This window comes from Panthera uncia, chromosome D4 (genome assembly GCF_023721935.1).
Source record: "Panthera uncia isolate 11264 chromosome D4, Puncia_PCG_1.0, whole genome shotgun sequence".
NCBI classification, from domain to species: Eukaryota; Metazoa; Chordata; class Mammalia; order Carnivora; family Felidae; genus Panthera; species Panthera uncia.
In genome coordinates this window covers 56728123-56747920 of record NC_064807.1, presented here as the reverse complement: position 1 = coordinate 56747920, position 19798 = coordinate 56728123, and the positions used below count along the sequence as shown (strand labels likewise).

The 19798-nt window shown below is 38.5% G+C and overlaps 1 protein-coding gene across 3 annotated transcripts in view; it reads right to left on the bottom strand.

Moving 5' to 3' along the window:
* Positions 1 to 4052: 4052 nt before the first annotated feature.
* MELK (maternal embryonic leucine zipper kinase) overlaps positions 4053 to 19798 on the bottom strand; it is a 53902-nt gene continuing 38156 nt past the window's right edge. Inside the window, exons 9-11 of one of the 3 annotated variants that reach the window (XR_007456863.1) lie at positions 13531 to 13634; positions 11391 to 12193; positions 11070 to 11157 (exon numbers count right to left, since the gene is read on the bottom strand). Coding sequence is in view for 2 of the 3 variants with exons in the window: in XM_049626487.1 (XP_049482444.1) it covers positions 10980 to 11157; positions 13531 to 13634 (282 nt within the window). In the remaining variant the exon portion in view is untranslated. Of the gene's footprint in view, positions 4418 to 10629; positions 11158 to 11390; positions 12194 to 13530; positions 13635 to 19798 lie in introns of those variants that run through there. The other 2 variants (XM_049626487.1, XM_049626498.1) reach the window with 2 other exon arrangements.

The window sequence follows — 19798 nt, the reverse complement described above, 5'->3', positions numbered from 1 at the left end:
ACTGAGTCATCCAGGTGCCCCTAGACCAAAGGATTTCTCACCTTCCCTTTAAACCTAAACCCATCTGCATGGAGTCTATCTGTGGATCTGAGAAACAGAAATGATTTCTCACTCTCTCTCTATCCTTCTCCCCTACCCAGCATCCTTTCTGCCTCCAACATCAGCTATTTCTCCTCATTTTCATTCTCCTTCCCTCCTGCCTTCAGTCTTCATCTGCATAGGTCTTACCTGTCTAGCCTCCATCCAATCACTCTTGCAGCCAAATCCATGAACATGTCATCTGAACTTTTTGCCTCTACTTCTCAGCAATTCTCTTGTGTTCCAGAGGTCAAGCTTCTGTCCCAGCACACTCTTGAACCTACCCCTGGTTCCTGCTTGACAAATCCAAGGCCCCTTTCTCATTCCTTAGCCTTCTTGTCCTCTCAGAAGCCTCCAGGACTGCTGTCTATCTTTCCCTCAAAGGCCTCCTCTCTTAACTTTGATGATTTGTTGTTTCCTCTCCTGTGTCTCTTCAACTCCTTCCGCTCTTCTTCAGACATGTAGTTGGCAATGGCTGCAGTTTGTCCAGGGCTTAGATCTACTCATATAACCCTGGGGCCAGGGGAGATGCTGGGCCATTGGAAAGGGCCATTTTCCCCTTCTTAAGGCCAGATCCCAGACTTGAACATTTTACCAAGAAACCCTGGGGCCCCCTCTCCACAATGTAGAAATTGGATCCTCAATTCTCATAGCAAGAACCTAACAGAATTATTGCCCCTCAGGGTTAAAAGGAACCTTGAGGGATTTATTTCAAACATCACCTACTCCTTATAACCCTCAACAGTCCCAGTTGGGAGGCTGCTGTTTGAGCACTCCAGGGATAGGGGACTGGCCACTTTCCAGGCAAGCATGTTTCCTTCTTAGACAACTAAGAAGAAAGGCCTACCTCGAATCAAACCAAATCCAGCTTATTATACCCATACCTTTGGTCTTCTTTATACCCAATAGGTCCACCCAGAAAGTCCAAATGCGCTTCCACATATCTTCAGATTTTTGAAGATGCCTGTCACATCTGCTCCTTGGTCTTGTCTCCATAAAGTCTGGCTATCTCCATTTCTTCTGCCATTCCTCATATCACACACCTTCAAATCTCCTCATGACCCTGACTCACTTATCTGAGTGTAACCATTTCCAATAGTGAAGTGTGTGTGCGTGCGTGCGTGCGTGTGTGTGTGTGTGTGTAAGTGAACAAAGGGAATTTCTTCTGGTTTTCCCTTAAGTAGTTCATTTTTGCAAACATCAGGGAACAATTTCCGAGAGGCAGCATGACATATGATGACATAGGAACAAGGTTATCCAGAGCCCAGCACATCAGACAGTCTGGAAAACTCTTAAGTGAAGAATGCTTGTCTCCATGAAACCTTGATAATTTAAAAGGGACAATGACTATCTGAAGCAGTCAAGGTCTCCGTTAAATCCAGCAAAGCTAGGAGACTGAAAGGGGGGGCTTCTCATGCAAGGGGACCCTTTGGTCTTTAGCGACATCATTATCTGCGGGTTATTATCATTACTACAAATACTAATACACTTTTATTAAGCACTGGCAATGACCCAGGGCAAGTGAGTTTAAGTTCATATTATATCCATTTTCATTATCGAGAGAAAAGAGGAGAATGAACAAAGGACTATAATGTGAAATTCTAAAGTAGGAAAAATGAAAAAAGGTTAATTAAAAAAAAACCCACAGAGTAAAGAGAAAGGCTCCAACTGTTCGTGGTCAGGAGCAATGATGGATGGTGGATCTTGTCACCCTGGACTTGTCCCCTATGATTTCTTTCCATCTCTCTCTCTCTAAAAAAAAAAAGATCCTCCTCTCAGCTAAGGACATGGCAGGGACGGGGTAGGTGGGGAGAAGGGCAGTAGGCTTTTATTTCAAGGGCCACTTTCAGCTCTGAAAGTGTATAAATCAATGTTTCCTCCTTCTAATATCTAGCCCAAAACAATACAATTTAACATTAAAATACATTAAAATATTAAAATAAAAATATTAAATCCTGAGAGATATACCCTTCTCCAAAGGCTTTTTTTTTTTTGCAGCTCTGACATTAAAATATCAAAGTGTATCACTCTCATTTCTGTGTACACCCTGACTACACGAGACTTTTGGATGATTTATGTCTTTTAGAACAAATGCAAGAAATTTCCCATCAACCACCAAACTTTGTGGTTTCCCTTGGAATTAAATCTTTCTACTCTCTAACTCTGTGCTAAGTAATTCTAAATATTTTTCCTATGCAAGTTATTTCTCTCCATCAAGTGAATGCCTGAGGCTTCTCAGCATGTATAAACCAGACTGAGAATTCAGAACACCAAACAGATCAGCAGAATAAACACCTAAATATAGAGGATGAGTGTTGTCTAAGCCAGAGTGTCCTTTGTAAGGACTGTTGTATTTTTAGTATACACTTATGTCACATGGTGAGGTGTTTGTAGCTGCTCTGTTGGAGCTACTTATCGTAGCTGAAACTTTAAATCGTCACTCCTAATTACACATCAAACATCAATGTCATTTGTGGCACCAGCTAGGAGAGACCCTAAGAGGTTTGTATGTGTTTGCATGTGTGTATCATGGTTATAAAAACAAACCTAGAGATGGCTAGAAACCTACCTAAGGTCATAAGCAGAATCAGCTCTGAAGTCCATGTACCTGAGTTCCAGAATCTAGTGTTCTTCCTGCTAAAGCGCAGTCTCACAGTGATACAAAACGCCAGAGCTGGTCTTTTGAAGACTCAAAATGCTTAAAGTAGGAACAAGAGGTCATACTCTAGACCCTTCTCATATGCTATGAAAAACAGGTGGCTCTTGGGAAGTTGGCTTAGAGGATCCCGTGGAAAGGAGACGCCCAAACCGCATGTGAGAACTTCAATGCATCTTGGCGCTATCCAACAGGTTCCTCATGGACACCCTAAGCACCCTGATGGCAGTACAATACATGTATTCTTTCCCATGTCTCACCTAGCACCAACTGTGGAGTTCAATTTCAATAAATGTCAACTGAATAACTGAACTAAATGAAGTTAAAAGTGAGTCAAGAATGAATGCATATTCAACAAATGGCCTTGAGTCAACAGGCTAATCATTTGGAAGGCATTAAGATCAGTAGTGGAAGGACTGAGAATGGGCATACATAACAGATTTATGTTTTAACAAGACCACTCCACATACAGTGCAGTTAGGATGCTGTGAAACTCATCTTCTGGGCTTACTTTGGACAGATCCTGTATTATGAGTCAGTTTTTTTTCCCCTTTAACAGCTGAAAACCTAAAGCTTCCCGAAGCCAAGCAACTGCCCAAGATCTCTCTGCTCAGACATAACAGAGCTTTCACAATAACTGTCATTTCAAAAATCTTACATTTTTAAAAATCTGCCAACAGCTCCAAGTTCTCTCCACTTACTGACACATTCCCATCAAGGTGAGTGTTGCTGTTATCAGCATTTCCTTACTTTCTGGCACTGTTTCAGACCCATCTTGCATATTTCCTGCCTCAGTCCTAGGGTCAGCCATTTCTCCAAGGAGTCCTAGTACCTTTTATTGGAGAATGGTATGAAAAACCAAGATCTGGGCAGTAGGTCTGCTTGTTGCTACCAGAGTGCCTTTCAGAGCTTCTCAGCTAACAGAACAAAGAAACACTAAGTTGTAAATATATACATATCTATAACTATTTCTATATGCAACCATCTGTATCTATATTAAGGTAAATGAGTTCTTACTAATGTCTCCTTCCCTAATCCATCACCACATGGGCATCGATCATTCTAGCCCCCTTCCTTTGCTTATCTGTAAATTCCCACGCCAACAGTGAGAAATCTAGCTTCTACCATTTACCATCCATCTACTTCAATTCCAGTATACAAGTATCAGAACTGTTAACCTGTCTTCTCATGGGAAACCATTTTGTCATCAGTGTTTATGTGTGACTCCTTTTGTCTTGCTTCTTACACACTCTCCTCATTTCCAAAGTTACTCGGATCTGTACCTTTCCCCCCACCCTCTTCAGTGAGGCTATTTCATACATTTTTTAATAGTTTCTCTTGTCACAGTATACATTCCTTCCTGAGATAGCCCAACTTCTCAAATGATGTAATTCACATACAGTAATACTACAGACTGAATGTTTGTGTCTGCCCTCCATCCTCAATTCATACGTTGAAAACTTGATCTCCAATGTGATGGTGTCCAGAGGTAGGGCTTTGGGAGGTGATTAGGTCATGAGAATGGAGCCGTCATGAATGGGATTCGTGCCTTTACAGAAGAGACCTCAGACAGCTTCCTCATTTCTTCCACCATGTAGGGTCACAGGGAGAAGATAGCTGCCTGAACCGGGCAGCAGGCATCTGCCAGCACCTTGATCTTGGGGGATTTCTCAGCCTCCAGAACTGTGAAAAATAAGTGCTGTTTAATGTTTATTTATTTTTGAGAGACAGAGAGAGACAGCATGAGCAGGGGAGGGGCAGAGAGAGAGGGAGACATAGAACATGAAGCAGGCTCCAGGTTCTGAGCTGTCAGCACAGAGCCCAATTTAGGGCTTGAACTCATGAGCCGTGAAATCATGACCTGAGCCAAAGTAGGACGCTTAACAGACTGAGCCACCCAGGAGCCCCTTAAATAAGTGCTGTTTAAGCCATCCAGTCTATGGTACTTTGCTAAAGCAGCCTGAACAGATTCAGACAAACTAGAGTTTCCTCTTTGTGCTATAAAGTTTGATAGGATTTCACAAATGTGTAATAGTACTTATCCACCATTACAGTATCATATAGAATAGTTTTACCACCCTAAAAATTCCCATGCTTCACTGATTCAATACTACTTCCCATCCCGTGGCAACCACTGATTTTTTTTAATGTCTCTACAGTTTTACCCCTTCCAGAATGCCATATAATTATAATCGTACAATGGGTAGCCTCTTCAGATTGGTTTTTTTTCGCTTAGTAATTTGCATTTAATATTCCTTCAGGTCCTTTTGTGGTTTGATACCTCATTTCTTTTTATTGTTGAAAAATATTCAATTATATGGATGTACCAAAGTCTGTTTATCCACTCACATATTGAAGAATATTTTTGTGGCTTCCAATTTTTGACAATTATGAATAAACATTCACACACAAGTTTTTGTGGACCTAGGTTTTCAAATCCATTGGGCAAAGACCTAGGAGCACAATTACTGAATTACATAGTGAGGTTATGTTTAGCTTTATAAGACACTGTCAAACTGTCTTCCAAAGTGGATGTGTTATCCTGCACTCTAGCAGCAATGAATGAGAGTTCCTGTTGCTCCACATCCTTTGCGGCATTTGGTATTGTCCATTTCTTGGATTTTAGCCATTGTAATAGGTGTGTAGTGGCATCTTATTTTAACTTGAAATTCTCTAAAGACAAATGATGTTGAGCATCTTGTCATACATTTATTTGCCATCCATGTATCTACTTTGGTGAAGTATTGTTCAGATCTTTTGCCCATTTTTAAAATTGTGCTGTTTTCGTACAGTTTTCAGATTCTTTTTTTTTTTAAGGTTTATTTATTTATTTTGAGAGGAGGGGCGTGTGGGAGGGGCACAGAGAGAGAGCCCTCTGCAAGGCTTGAACTCACAAACTGTAAGATCATGACCTGAGCTGAAACAAGAGTTGGACACTTAACCGACTGAGCCACCCAGGCGTACAAGAATTCTTTTATATTTTGGATACAAGTCATTTATCAGATGTATTTAGCAAATATTTTCTCCCATTCTGTAGGTTCTCTTTTCATTTTTTTTTTGGTGTCCTCTGAAGCACAAAAGTTTTTCATTTTGGTGAAGTCCAATGTATCTATTTTTCCATTTGTTGCTTCTGCTTTTCATATCTTATCTATATAACCATTGCCTAATCAAAGGTTTCTTTTACTCCCACATTTTTTTTCTAAGAATTTTTATCATTTTAGCCTTTACATTTAGGTTCTGATCCATTTTAATTTTTTCAATATGGTGTGAGGGGTCCAACTTCATTTTTTGCATGTGGATATCCAATTACTGGAACACCATTTTTTTTTTTTTAAGATTTTATTTTTAAGTAATCTCCACACCCACGAAATCACAACCTTAAGTTCAAAAGTTGCATGTTCTACCAATTGAGCCAGCCAGGCGCCCCTGAACACCATTTGTTGAACACCATTTGTTCTTTTACCCCACGGAGTTGTCCTGGTGTCTTTGTCAAAAATCAGTTGACAATTGTGATGGGCAGAATGCCCCTGCACCATAGACATTGCATCCTAATTCCTGGGATCTAGGAATATGATGTTCCATGTCAAAAGAGAATTAAGCTTGCAAACAGAATTAAGGTTGCCAACAGCTAACCTTAAGACAGGGAAATACTCCTGCATTACATGAGTGGGCCCAATGTAATCATTACGGTCTTTAAAAGTGGAAGAGGGAGAGAAGAGTTCTGAGTCAGAGGGAAACGTGACTGTGGAGGGAGTGATGTGATGTAAAAAGGACCCAACTTGCCTTCGTGTGAAGATGGAGGAAGACGGCCATGAACTGAGAAATGTGGGCAGCCTCCAGAAATTAGAAAATGTAAGGAAATGGATCCTAACCCAGAACCTACAGAAAGGCTTTAAAATATATAATTCTACAGGCCCATATTACACAATAATCAAAAACAAGCTCTTTAAAAAAATGCATAAAATCACTGTGGAACCAAGAAGCTGAAAGTCTTTCAGTTCTTATTTCCTTAGTAGACTATATTCTTACTAATTACCTTCACCAAGAAGAATCACATAACACACTCAGCTGTAGTAAATTACACTGTAATAAGGTCTGAATTAGCCAAGTTTTCCTACATCTTAACCGGTTTGTGTAAGATTGCTGCTATAGAAAGAAGCAATCTTTTGATAAGTATCATATATAATAATGCTTTCCTATATGATACAAGTTCAGGAGAGAGGTATTACATCTGTTTCTAGTATAGGAAAGAGCATGGACTTTGGAGCCTGTCATGCCTGATTCAAATCCAATACACTTACAGGTTTTACGACCTTGAGAGAGTTATTACTTTGCCTGAGACTCAGCTTTCTCCTCTGTAAAAAGGGATACCACCAACCATGCAGAGTTAGTGTAAAGACTAAATGAGTTCATATGTTTAGAGTTAAAAACATTTATCTAAATCAAGGGTCAGCAAACTTTTTCTGTAAACACTTTATAATTGTAAATATTCTTTGCAGGACATACAGTCTGTCACATTTACTCAACTCTGCCACTGTAGCACAGAAACAGTCATAGATAAGATGAGTTTCAACAGAACTATCAAAAGAGGCTATAGAGGTGGCCCATAGGCCATAGTCTGCTAACGCCTGACATAAATCATCCGGTGCAGTGGCTGGCACATAGTGGGTGTTCAATACTAGGTACTATGATCATTACTCTCTTTTTCCCTATCACAGCCAACAAACACAATCCTTTATTGCTCATACGACTCATTCACCATTCTATCATTCCCAATTTGTAAAATATTCAATATTACCTAAACTGCTGCTGCCAAAGTTTCTCGGTCACTCTATTCCCAGTATGCAAACAAGTGATTCATTATCTTCCACACTGTCATCTGGATCACAGACAGAGGTTCAGATAGGAGGTTCAGGACTACTGGTTCAGTTCAATACTTAAATCCCTTTTATGACCTGTCCTATGAATGGCTGTCCAACATGTCTGAACACCTCCAATGACAGGGAAACCACCAAATTCCTAGCACCCTTTCTCTTGTCAGGTAGCTTGGACTTTTTCTGAAAGCCCTTTTACTGTAAGCTTAACTTCAATATGGTTCAACTTCATAAGTATATACTGAGTAAATACGGAGACCACAAAGATGAGTAAGATATAACCTCTACCTCCAACTTCTCACTGGACTTTGTCTGCCACTGTCACCCAAACAAGCCTCATGTTCTCCCTTCATGACAGACATTCAGGTATTCGGAGGTTGGTGCCCTAAGTTGTTCCCCAAACTCCCAGTTCCTTCAACCGTTCCTCAGAGGCTCCCTCCCCATTTCACACTGCCTTCCTCTGGACATAAAATGCACACACACCCTCCAAAGAAGTCCAGGTGTGGCTGGACAACGGAAAGTGAAGCCAACCTAAAACTATGCACATTTAGCTTAGCACCAACAATCTAAACGAACAAAAGCAGCCTCATTTCCTCAACTCACAACTATACTCCTTTAATTTTCCAAGTGGTTCTATAATATTTGAGCTAAGTGATAGATTTTAGATGATATGGCAAACATTAACATTTCTTTTCCTTAAAGAAAAGGAAGATTTAGGCTAAATAGCAGTCAGGGTATCTATTTTTACTTGATCCAGTCTGATGGAGCCAATAACAGCATTTCTAGGCTGAATTAATACCAAAAAAAAATTGTCTTTAATTTTAATTTTTAAAGTAAATATACTAAGAAACTCCAATGTAAGGATTGCAATTGTAAGATAGATGTTTACAAAGGAAAAAACAATAGAAAATAGTATCACGCTTATAGTAAGGCTAAGCAGTGTTTTATAAATATATTTATGTGTAATGCATCCCAAAGTAAAACAGACTTCTTACTGTGGTTCATGGCGAAAAGTTTTTGAAAAACACTGTTCCAGACCATGCCATCTGCCATTGGGATAGAAGAGTGATTCTTCTCTTATGTTTTATAAAAATAAAAATAGATGGACTTTAGAAAATTTTAAACTTTTGTTTTTCAAAAGATACCATCAAGAAAGTAAAAAAACTACCTACAAGAATGAGAGAAAAAATTTGCAAATCATATATTTGATAAGGGACTTACAGCTGGAGCTATAGACTTCTTGCAACTCAATAATAAAAAGATAAACAACCCAATTAAAAATGGCCAAAGGATCTGAATAGATATTTCTCCAAAAAGATGTACGACCAATAAGCACATGAAAAGATGCTCAACATCATTAGTCACTAGGGAAAAGCAAATCAAAACCATAATGAGATACCACTTCACAGAGCTAAAATAAAATGGGCAGACAATAACAAATGTTATAGAGAACGGAGAAAAATTAGAACCCTCATAGATCACTGGTGGGATCATAAAATGGTAAGCAGTTCGTCAGTTCCTCAAAATGTTAAATGACTCAGCAATTCCACTCCTAGGTATACATACACACAAGAGAACTGGAAACATATGACCACACAAAAATCTGTACACAAATGTTCACAGCAACATTATTCACAATAGCCAAGAAGTATAAACAAACCAAATGTCTACCAATTGATAAATGGATAAACAAAACGTGATATATCCATACAATGGGATATTAAGCTGTAAAATGGAATGAAGTAGTGACACATGATAGAAAATAATGAATCTTGAAAAAGAAGCCAGACGCAACAGGCACATATTATATGAGTCCATTCATATGAAATGTCCAGAACACTCAAATCCAGAGACAGAAAGTAGATTAGTGGGTGCCAGGAGCTGTAAGGTGGGGGAACTGGGAGTGACCACTACTGGATACAGGGTTTCTCTTTGACATGATGAAAATGTTCTAAAATTAGATTATGGGGATGGCTGCACAAATGTGATTATAATTAAACCCACTGAATTGTACACTTTAAAGAGGTGAATATTACAATATGTGAATTATATTTCAATAGAGCTATTATAAAAAATGTAAAACCCTTGAACGGCTTCCCTTTGCCAAAACTGTTTATTGGAGCATTGAGGTTCCTTCAAATTCTTTTGTCACTTACTTCCAACTCAGTGTTTAACCCTCGTCTCCTACTATTTCCCCCTTGCACCACCTTCTGCCTCCGCCCTCAACACGGCATGACCATTTTAGATTTCCATGCCTTTGCACATACACTTCTTGTTGTCAAGAATGTCATATTCCCTCTTCTCTTTCTGATGAACGTCTATATATCCTTCAAGACAAATACTGTTTCCTCCAAAAAATCATCCTTAGTCCTCCAGACAAAGTTGGTCATCCCCTCTATGCTATAAATACTAGTTTAAGCATCTCCCCTTAATAGATTCTGAACTCCTTGAGTTTACTAGACAGTATTATCTTCAGCCCCAGGACCTAAACCATTTAGTAAATGTTTACTGAATAAATGAGTGACAGAATACTCCCTCACTACGGACTAGAAGTAGTCAGCTATTTTTTCTCCAACTAGTTTAATTGGTAAAATCCATACAAATACAACTTGAGTGCTAGCCTTTAGAGACCAATAAAATGAAATAAAAATACAAATTTGGGGCCAACATTGAGACTTAAGGAAAATTACCATAAAGTAACATTTCATGGGGGCTCATAGTTCAGATACTTATCATTGTTGACCGAACACACTTACTGAAGTCAATACTCTTTTATTCAACATATTAAATGTGTTGTTTAACTCTGGTAACCACAGCTGTGACTTAGTTAACGATCTCAATAAATCCTACTTAAATCAGAGACAGGAAAAAATTATGCAAATGAATTCTTATCTGTTTTTTCTGCCCAAGGCATATTTGATAACAGATAAAACATCTCCAAATAGTCTCTACTTAATTGTCAGGAAGCCATTTGAGGTTTTATTTGTATCAAAACCAAATACAAAGAAAAGGAGAAGCCTGCCATATTCACAAATGATTTTATTCAGAAAGAAATTACACATTAAAAGGAGACATAGTTGAGAGCTTATTTTCACATATGGAAGTGAATCTAGGAAAGTCAACAGTTATTAATATACAAAACCACATGATTAAAAAAGACAGTAATAGATAATGACAGATGGGCTTGCCTTAGACTCATCTGCAAAATATCTTTTGTTTAAAAACAAAAAGATATTTGTCTTTAAGACAGCTCTTTAGAAACAAGTCTAGAGTTCCAATGGACTTTAAAAATCAAACCAATCATACCATTCTCCACACAGGCTGTATCACACCCATATTCATTCATCCAGCAGGGGTAAACCAGCCAACAATTATACCTTGCAGCTAGACAGGATGTCTTCCACTAATCTCTTGTAAACCCAGGCATCACCCTTAAGCCGCTGCCTCTTGATACCCACCACGTCGGGTTTCTGAAGCTGGCACACTTCTAGTTCAAACTGCATTGTCACTTTACCAAAGTCTGACTGTGTTTGACACTTCAGTGTATACCTATGAAAACAAGATAAGAAGCCAGTTAGTAGCAGAACCATGAATATTCTGTATAAGAAATCTTTAAGCCCATAGGAGGCCAGTGGAGAAAACGAACCATTATTTCATTAAGCAATATCTTACTGCTTACAGTTTCCAAATGACTTAGCTATACCTTAATCATGGAGCATGACTAGTGTTTTTGCAAAAGCTGAACTAAGATCTTAAGAAAGAATAAAGATGAAAGGCTTTACCAGAACTTTCTCTTGTCCAAAGAAAAGCCTTCCTTTCATAGCTACCAATGCCATTTATGCTCAAGAAATCTTCTGGTCTTCCTTATGCAACTCTTTCAACAGTGTAATCCATGAACAGTAGGCCATTTCCACAATGTTCACAACAAAGGAAAGCATGGGGAAGATTAAGAATATTTTTTTGTGTGCACCTCATCAGAAAATTCTTTCATATAAATAAAGCTGAAGCCACCAACCTGTCAGAAGGGTGTGTGTTTCTGAGGTTTTTCTAATAGTAATAAGAGGTTATGATCATTACACTTTATGGCAGAGTTATAACAGAAAGCCCATGGAGATGGTCCATTTCCATGGTTGAAACACATGGTGTGTGTGTGTGTGTGTGTGTGTGTGTATAAATAAAATTAGAACTGCCATATAACAATTCTGAAAATGGAAAAGCCCAGGCCAAATGAAGCCTTAAAGACATCTTAAGACTTAAGAATCAGGTATGTTCCTGCAAAGTTACATAAATTGAATTCATGTAAATCAACTTTTTAATTAGTTTGCAAAATATTTTCATTTTATTTGTCTTACTAAATAATAGACAACAGGATCAATTTTAAATATCAGTTCCCTAAATATGTGGGGCACGTGATTAGATACTGTTCCACAGAAGCGTGGAGAAATTACTTGTATCTGTTATGTATTTGAGGTTTTACAAAATATCATTCTTTCTCTTACTTAGTTATGTGTTTGGGGTCTTCATCTCTTAAAAATGAGCAGTCATCATCAGACATGCCAAAAGAAGTATTCTGTAGTTAAGGTTCCTGACGGGAAGATGAAGCATAGGGCAATTCAGTCATATGGAGAGAAAAGCCAATTCTTCATGAATGAAAAAAGATAATAATAGAATATACCTGAGATTAGTAACATCACATCCCTGAAAAACTTAGCTTTTGATGTTCTTCTTTGTCACAAAGAAGTTAAACAGAAGAGATAAAAAGGGAAAAAAAGGGATCAAGGCAGACACTTTGCTGTTGATGAGTAAGTTAGATGGATAAATTATTGGTTAACAGCTAGTTGGCGATCTGATAGAAAGATCACATGCTGAAGGAATTATTGAAGGCTTTCTAATATAGATTTGGCTAGAGGTTCTGGACCCACCGCTAAACTGCAAGCGTGAAGAACGGGTCAGAGAGAGTTATATGTGTTCTGATGATGCCTAAAGAAGAAAGCCAGGGTCCAGGTAAGGAATGCTTACCAACATGTACAGATAATGAAAAGTAAAATTACTTTTGCAAAAGATTGTTTCTTAAAATCTTCCTCTAAATTGAACATCTAGTTAAATGTTTTTTATTGAACGTTGAAATCTAGTTAAATGTTTTTTATATCAATTAGTGGCTCTTTTTATCTGCCTCAATAATGAAATTTGAAAGACATAACTGGAAATACTTAGAAATATGAACATCTTAGGAAACGAGAAGAGGTCTGGCCATTCAGACCATGAGATCACAGCCACAGAGGCTTTGCCAGCAGCTCACTGAACGGTGGGAAAGAGTTAAGCTGAAATAATTTCCTAAAATGGTGAAAACCCAGTCCTGTCCAACAGCAAGTCATAAACGAAAGGATTCTATAAACCCCTGATTGGTCTGAGGTGTCTCGACTGGAAAAAAAAAACTGGAAGGAGTTCAGATTTTTCCTATTTTGAAAAGTCTAATTTTGAAAGTGGTGACAATATGGCACTAGCTCATACAAAACCAAAGAAGCTAAATTATGAACAATGACACTGCCATAAGAGCTTTTTTGATGAAAATGAGGTGGGAAAAATTTTTTTTTAAAAGAGAAGAATCAATACATGTCTTCTCAAAGCTCAAAAGATATCAAGTAATAAATGCAACAGCCTTGGGGCGCCAGGGTGGCTCAGTCGGTTAGGCGTCCGACTTCGGCTCAGGTCATGATCTCGCGGTCCGTGAGTTCAAGCCCCGCGTCGGGCTCTGTGCTGACAGCTCAGAGCCTGGAGCCTGTTTCAGATTCTGTGTCTCCCTCTCTCTCTGACCTTTCCCCATTCATGCTCTGTCTCTCTCTGTCTCAAAAAATGAATAAACGTTAAAAAAATGTTTAAAAAAAATAAATAAATGCAACAGCCTCTAAGTGTGCTTCTTACCCCTTTTGTACAAAGTCAACATGCTTCTTTGGAAGAACAGACATTATTTCATTCAAGAGTTGATCTGGATTCACTAGTTTGGTTGTAGTCACATTATAGTGAAGCTTAAAAAAGAAAAAGAAGGGGTATGAAGTAAATCTTTACATCAACACAGACACCATCCTACCTAACTCAGAGATCCCAAAATCATTATAGCACCAGTTCAAATGGAAGCATTTCCAGAAAAATACTGAATTTACAACCAATTCTTGGTAAGCTGGAATAAGATGGCACTGGAAAGCTTGGAGAAATTAACTTTCACTAGCAAGTACATCCATATCATCCTTTTTAACTTTTCATCCTCTTCTCCCACCAATTTTTTTTAATGAAATACATAAATATTAATTAACATCTATCTGTTTGAGCTTTACTTGTTTCTCCCTTCTTATGCTATGCCAGAAACATTAATTGTCCTAAGATGTAAACTGTGAGAGATGAAACAAATGGCCCAGGAAATGTGGTTTGAATATATACCTGACTCTTGAAAAACGCAAGAGCTAGGAGTACTGACCCTTCATGCAGTTAAAAATCCACATATAACTTTCGACTCCCACAAAACTTAATAGCCTGTTGACCGAAAGCCTTACAGATATCATAACAATCAGTTAACACATATTCTGTATGTTATGTGTATTATATTCTAAGTTTGTACAATATAATAAGCTAGAGAAAAGAAAATGTTAAAAAAATAAAAAGGAAAGCGGGAGGCTGGGTGGCTAGGTCAGTTAGGCGTCCGACTTTAGCTCAGGTTCTGATCTCATGGTTCGTGAGTTCAAGCCCCGTATCGGGCTCTGTGCTGACAGCTCAGAGCCTGGAGCCTGCTTCAGATTCTGTGTCTCCTTCTCTCTCTGCCCCTCCCCCACTCATGCTCTATTTCTCTGTCTCTCAAAATAAATAAACGTTAAAAAAAAATTTTTTTTAAAGGGAAGGGAACATATATTTACAGTACTGTACCATATTTATCAATACTGTAAGTTTACACTGTTTACAAGATGAATCCTCTATCTTCTATTAGTACCTACAAAAATACTGTTTTATATGATACAAAACATGACGGATGTTACATGTATTACTAACACTAGATATCAAAAATGAAAAGATAATATGGAAAAGAAATTCATATTTATTTACAGGTGTATTTATTTATTTACTCATGCATTGATAACGAAAAACCAGCAGTATGACTGCTTCATGGTAGCCTGGTGTAATCAATATGATTGCTTCACAGTAGCTTAGCCTACACACTAATGAATAAATGGTTATAATATTCTATGGGATACAGTAATACAGTCACATTCATAATACAGTATTAGAAACACTGTTATATATATTTTTAAAAACACCTACTGGTGATGGTAGGCTGATAAGCAGTTTCTCCAAAGACAAGAGAAGCATACTGTACAGTAATGTTATTCTTTGAAAACAAAGTCACGAAACAGTAAGAAAACTAACACATTATTAATTTTATATTAAATACCACTCACCTTGTGTCTAAGTAAAGATAGGCTATCCACTTCCATATGAGTCTTGCACACAAGGTTCTACATGAGGAACACTCAGGTAGTGATGATGATGGCACAAAAACGTCTCCTATGGCTCTTGTCATACAGTTACTACACGTTCACATAACACACACACATACACCACAGGTAAGTTTATTAAGTGTATGTCATGGTGATTATTTACTGCTCATCAGGTAGAAGTGGATCATCATAAAGTCCTTCATCCTCCTCTTTTTCATGTTGAGTCGGCTGAGGAGGAGAGGTTGTTCTTGCTGTCTCAGGGTGGCAGAGGTGGAAGAGGCAGAAGGGGATGAGAAGGGGCAGGCACACTTGGTGGAACTTCCTGGAAATACGTTGCAATTTGTCTGACTTTATGCTTTTTCATTTTTCTAAAAAATGTTTCTGTCCGGTACCAATCCTCCTCCTATCATTTGCTTCAGTTTCAGTGCCCATATCATAAAAGGCTCCATGTCATAAAAGAAGTAAAAAGTAGTCCTGAATTATCAAAACCCTTTTGCCAGTTTGGCTAATGTCAATTTGGTTTCTAGCACTGCTTCTTCTACACGTTCTTCCTCATCATGTCACTGGTTCAGATCACTTATCTCCATCAACTTATCTTCTGTTAATTCTTCTGGCGTGGTGCCTATCAGCTCTTGACTTTCTCCCCATATCTTGAAGCCCCACAAACACCCTTTTTTGCCATATCCACAAACTCTTTCATAATTTCTCTGTTTGGCTCTGCCGTAAACCCTGTGAAGTTATGCACAACATGTGGACAGTTTTCTCCAGCAGAAATTTGTTTTAGGCTTAGGCTTTCATGATTTTTCTGTTACAACAATGGCATCTTCAATGATGTAATCCTTCTAGACCTTCATGACATTCTCTTCCATAATGCTGACAACCCTTTCCATAGTACTGTGTGTAATGAGCCTTAAAGGTCCTTATGACCCCCTCTTCTAGAGGAGGAATTAGAGATGCCATGTCTGGGGACAAGCACACCACTTCGACACCTTCAGTGTTGATCTCATAGGATTCTGGGTGGTCAGCGGCATTATCCAATATCAAAAGAACTTTATTTTTTTTTGTTTTTTGGGGTTTTTTTGGTTTTTTTTTGTTTTTTTTTTCAATATATGAAATTTATTGTCAAATTGGTTTCCATACAACACCCAGTGCTCATCCCAAAAGGTGCCCTCTTCAATACCCATCACTCACCCTCCCCTCCCTCCCACCCGCCATCAACCCTCAGTTTGTTCAAAAGAACTTTAAAAGGCAGTCCTTGGGGCGCCTAGGTGATTCGGTCGGTTAAGCATCTGATTTGGATTCTTGATTTCGGCTCAGGTCATCATCTCAGGGTGGTGAGATGGAGCCTCACGTTCAGCTCTGCACTGAGCATGGAGCCTACTTAAGATCGATCCTTCCTTCCTCCCTCTCTCCCTCTCTCTCTCTCCTTCTGCCCCTCTCCCCTGCTCTCTCTCTAAAAATAAATAAAATAAAATAAAATAATTAAGGCAGTCCCTTACTGGCAAGGTACTTTTTGACTTCATTGATGAAATCTATCCAGAAAGAGAGTTCTTATTGTCTATACCTTCTTGTACAACCAAAAGACTGGCAGTTGATGGTCATATTTTCCCTTCAAGACTCAGGGGTTAGCAGCTTTATAAGACAAGGGCAGTGCTGATCATAAACCCAACTGCATTTGCATAGAATAGTAGAGCTAGCCTATCCCTTCCTGCCTTAAAGGCTAGTGCTTCTTTTTCTTCCTTACTAGTCAATGTCTTTTGTGGCATTTTTTTTTTTCCGGAATAGGGTAATTTTGTCTGCTGTTCAGGAAGATATTCTTTTTCCTCAATGATTTTCTTAATGGCATCTGGGAACCAGTATCTACTGCCTCTTGGTCAGCAGAAGTTGCTTCTCTTGTTATCTTAACTTTTTTTTTTTTTTTAATGTTTATCTTTATTTTTGAGACAGAGAGAGACAGAGCATGAGCGGGGGAGAGGCAGACAGAGAGGGAGACACAGAATCCGAAGCAGGCTCCAGGCTCTGAGCTGTCAGCACAGAGCCTAATGCGGGGCTCGAACTAGTTAACTGCGAGATCATGACCCAAGCCAACACTCAACCGACTGAGCCACCCAGGCGCCCCTTATCTTAACATTTTTTAAACCAAATCTCTTTCTAAAATCATCAAACCATGCTTTGCTGGCATTAAATTCTCCAGCTTTAGATACCTCACCTTCTTTTTGTTTTAAGTAGTCATAACATGACTTCATCTTTTCTCAAATCATATAAAGATTATAGGTATGCCCTTCTTACAGCAATCCTACACCCGCGTTAAAGCTGCATTTTCAATACGAGATTAAAAAAAAGTATTTTGCAAAAAATGCAAGGTTTTTGTGCCTGTTGGCATAGCTGCCACAATGGGTTCATGAGTTTCCCTTTTCTTTTTTTTAAACAATGGTCCTTACACTGGATTCATTTATCTGGAAATGGTGGGCAACCGCAGCCACAGACATCAATCTATGGTACATATCAAGCAATTCAACTTTTTCTTGTAAAGTCATGACTTCTCTCTGCTTCTCGGGAGCACATCCAGCATCACTACTGGCACTTCATACAGGTCCCCTGGTGTTACTCAAGGTGTATGGCATTGCGCTACACGTGATTTATACGTTTTAAATGTATTTCAATGTGAAAAATATGCAAGAACCACAAAAGATCAGTTTTGACTGTGATATGCAATTCACTGAAGGGACCAATTGCTCACATGGAGACGATTAGCATCACACAGCATTTTTAAGCAGATACTCACAACACAAGCTCACCGCAAGAGCAACAGAAGAATAGCTACGAAATTATTACAGTAGTAAAGCATATTACAGTTGATTTTATGCAGTTATGATTTAATACTGCATCTTTAAGTTTGTTTACATTTCTCTCAACTGTGAATGGCACCATGTACAGTATGTGTGTGCATAAGTTATGATAAATTTTAACTTTTTATATCTGTTTATATCTTATGGTAGGGTAAATGATCAAATAGACTAATATCTACACATCTTTTTCTTAATTTTTTTGATATTTCTAGGCCACGCCGTTTTTGAGTTTTTCCAAATTGTTGCAAGTCCCCCCCCAAATTTTCCCAATATACCTGTTTAAAACAATATACATGTAAGTGACCCATGCAGTTCAAACCCATGTCATTCAAGGGTCAACTGTATTTTTGTTTAGTATTTATATATTTGTTCCAATCTGATTTAGAAAAACATAATCAGCAAAAACTAGTAACATATAGTTTCTTTAAAAGTAAACTTAAGATCAGACACCTGGGTAGCTCAGTCATTTAAGAGTCTGACTTCAGTTCAGGTCATGATCTCACAGTTCATGGGTTCAAGCCCCACATCAGGCTCCGTGCTGATAGCTCGGAGCCTGGAGCTTATTTCAGATTGTGTGTCTCCTTCTCTATCTGCCACTCCCCTACTCGCACTGTCTCTCTCTCTCTCTCTCTCTCTCTCTCTCTCTCTCAATCTCTCTCTCTCAAAAATAAATGTAAAAAAAAATTAAAATTTTGAGTCCAACTTCAGCTCAGGTCATGGTCTAACAGTTCATGAGTTTGAGCCACACATTGGGCTCTCTGCTGTCAGTACAGAGCCCACTTCAGGTCCTCTGTTCACCTCTCTTTCTGCCCCTCCATTTGCACTCACTCGCTCACTCTCAAAATAAATAAATAAACAAACTTTTAAATAAATAGACTTAAGATTTTAAAAAGCTAGTCCTCCTGATTGTGTTGACAGTTTCACAGGTGTCTATATAATGCCAAAGTATATTAATCACACATTTTTAAGAGGTACAGGTCATTTATTTAGGTCAATTATACCTCTATAAATCTTTTTTTTTTTAAGAGTCAGTATAAAGAAAATACCAGATAAATAGCAGTGCAGGTGATATGCCCATCTGCAGGTGAGTGTTCAATGACCAGAGTTTAGGGACCCAGCTTCAAGTTATAAAAGGAACAAGTGGCACAGCTATGACAAGGACCCTCTGCTGGGTCCCCATCCAGGGCTGTTTCACCAAACTAAATTGGCTTTGTCAAGATAATCAACAGAACACTTCCAAATACAATTTAAGTGATTCCTTGTGTAAAATAAAGAATTAATCTGGGGCGCCTGGGTGCCATCCAACTCTTGATTTCGGCTCAGGTGATGATCTCATGGTTTGTGAGATCGAGCCCCATGTCAGGCTCTGCACTGTCAGCATGGAGCCTGCTTGGGATTCTCTCTCTCCCTCTGTCTCTGCCCCTCCCGTTTGTGCACATGCTCGCTCGCTCTCTCTCTCTCTCTCTCTCTCAAAATAAATAAATAAACATTAAAAAAAAATTAATCCTAATTTATCTGTTCAAATTTCAGATTTTTTTCAACAATCTGTAAAAAAGCCTACAAGAGGCTTAACTACACATGATCTTCATCTTAACAAACTAAGGTGTTCTTTGTACCATCCTTCTAACTTTTCTAAGTTTATAATTTTTTTTTAATTTTTTTTCCAATATATGAAATTTATTGTCAAATTGGTTTCCATACAACACCCAGTGCTCATCCCAAAAGGTGCCCTCCTCAGTACCCACCCCCCACCCTGCCCTCCCTCCCACCCCCCATCAACCCTCAGTTTGTTCTCAGTTTTTAACAGTCTCTTATGCTTTGGCTCTCTCCCACTCTAACTTCTTTCTTTTTTTTTTT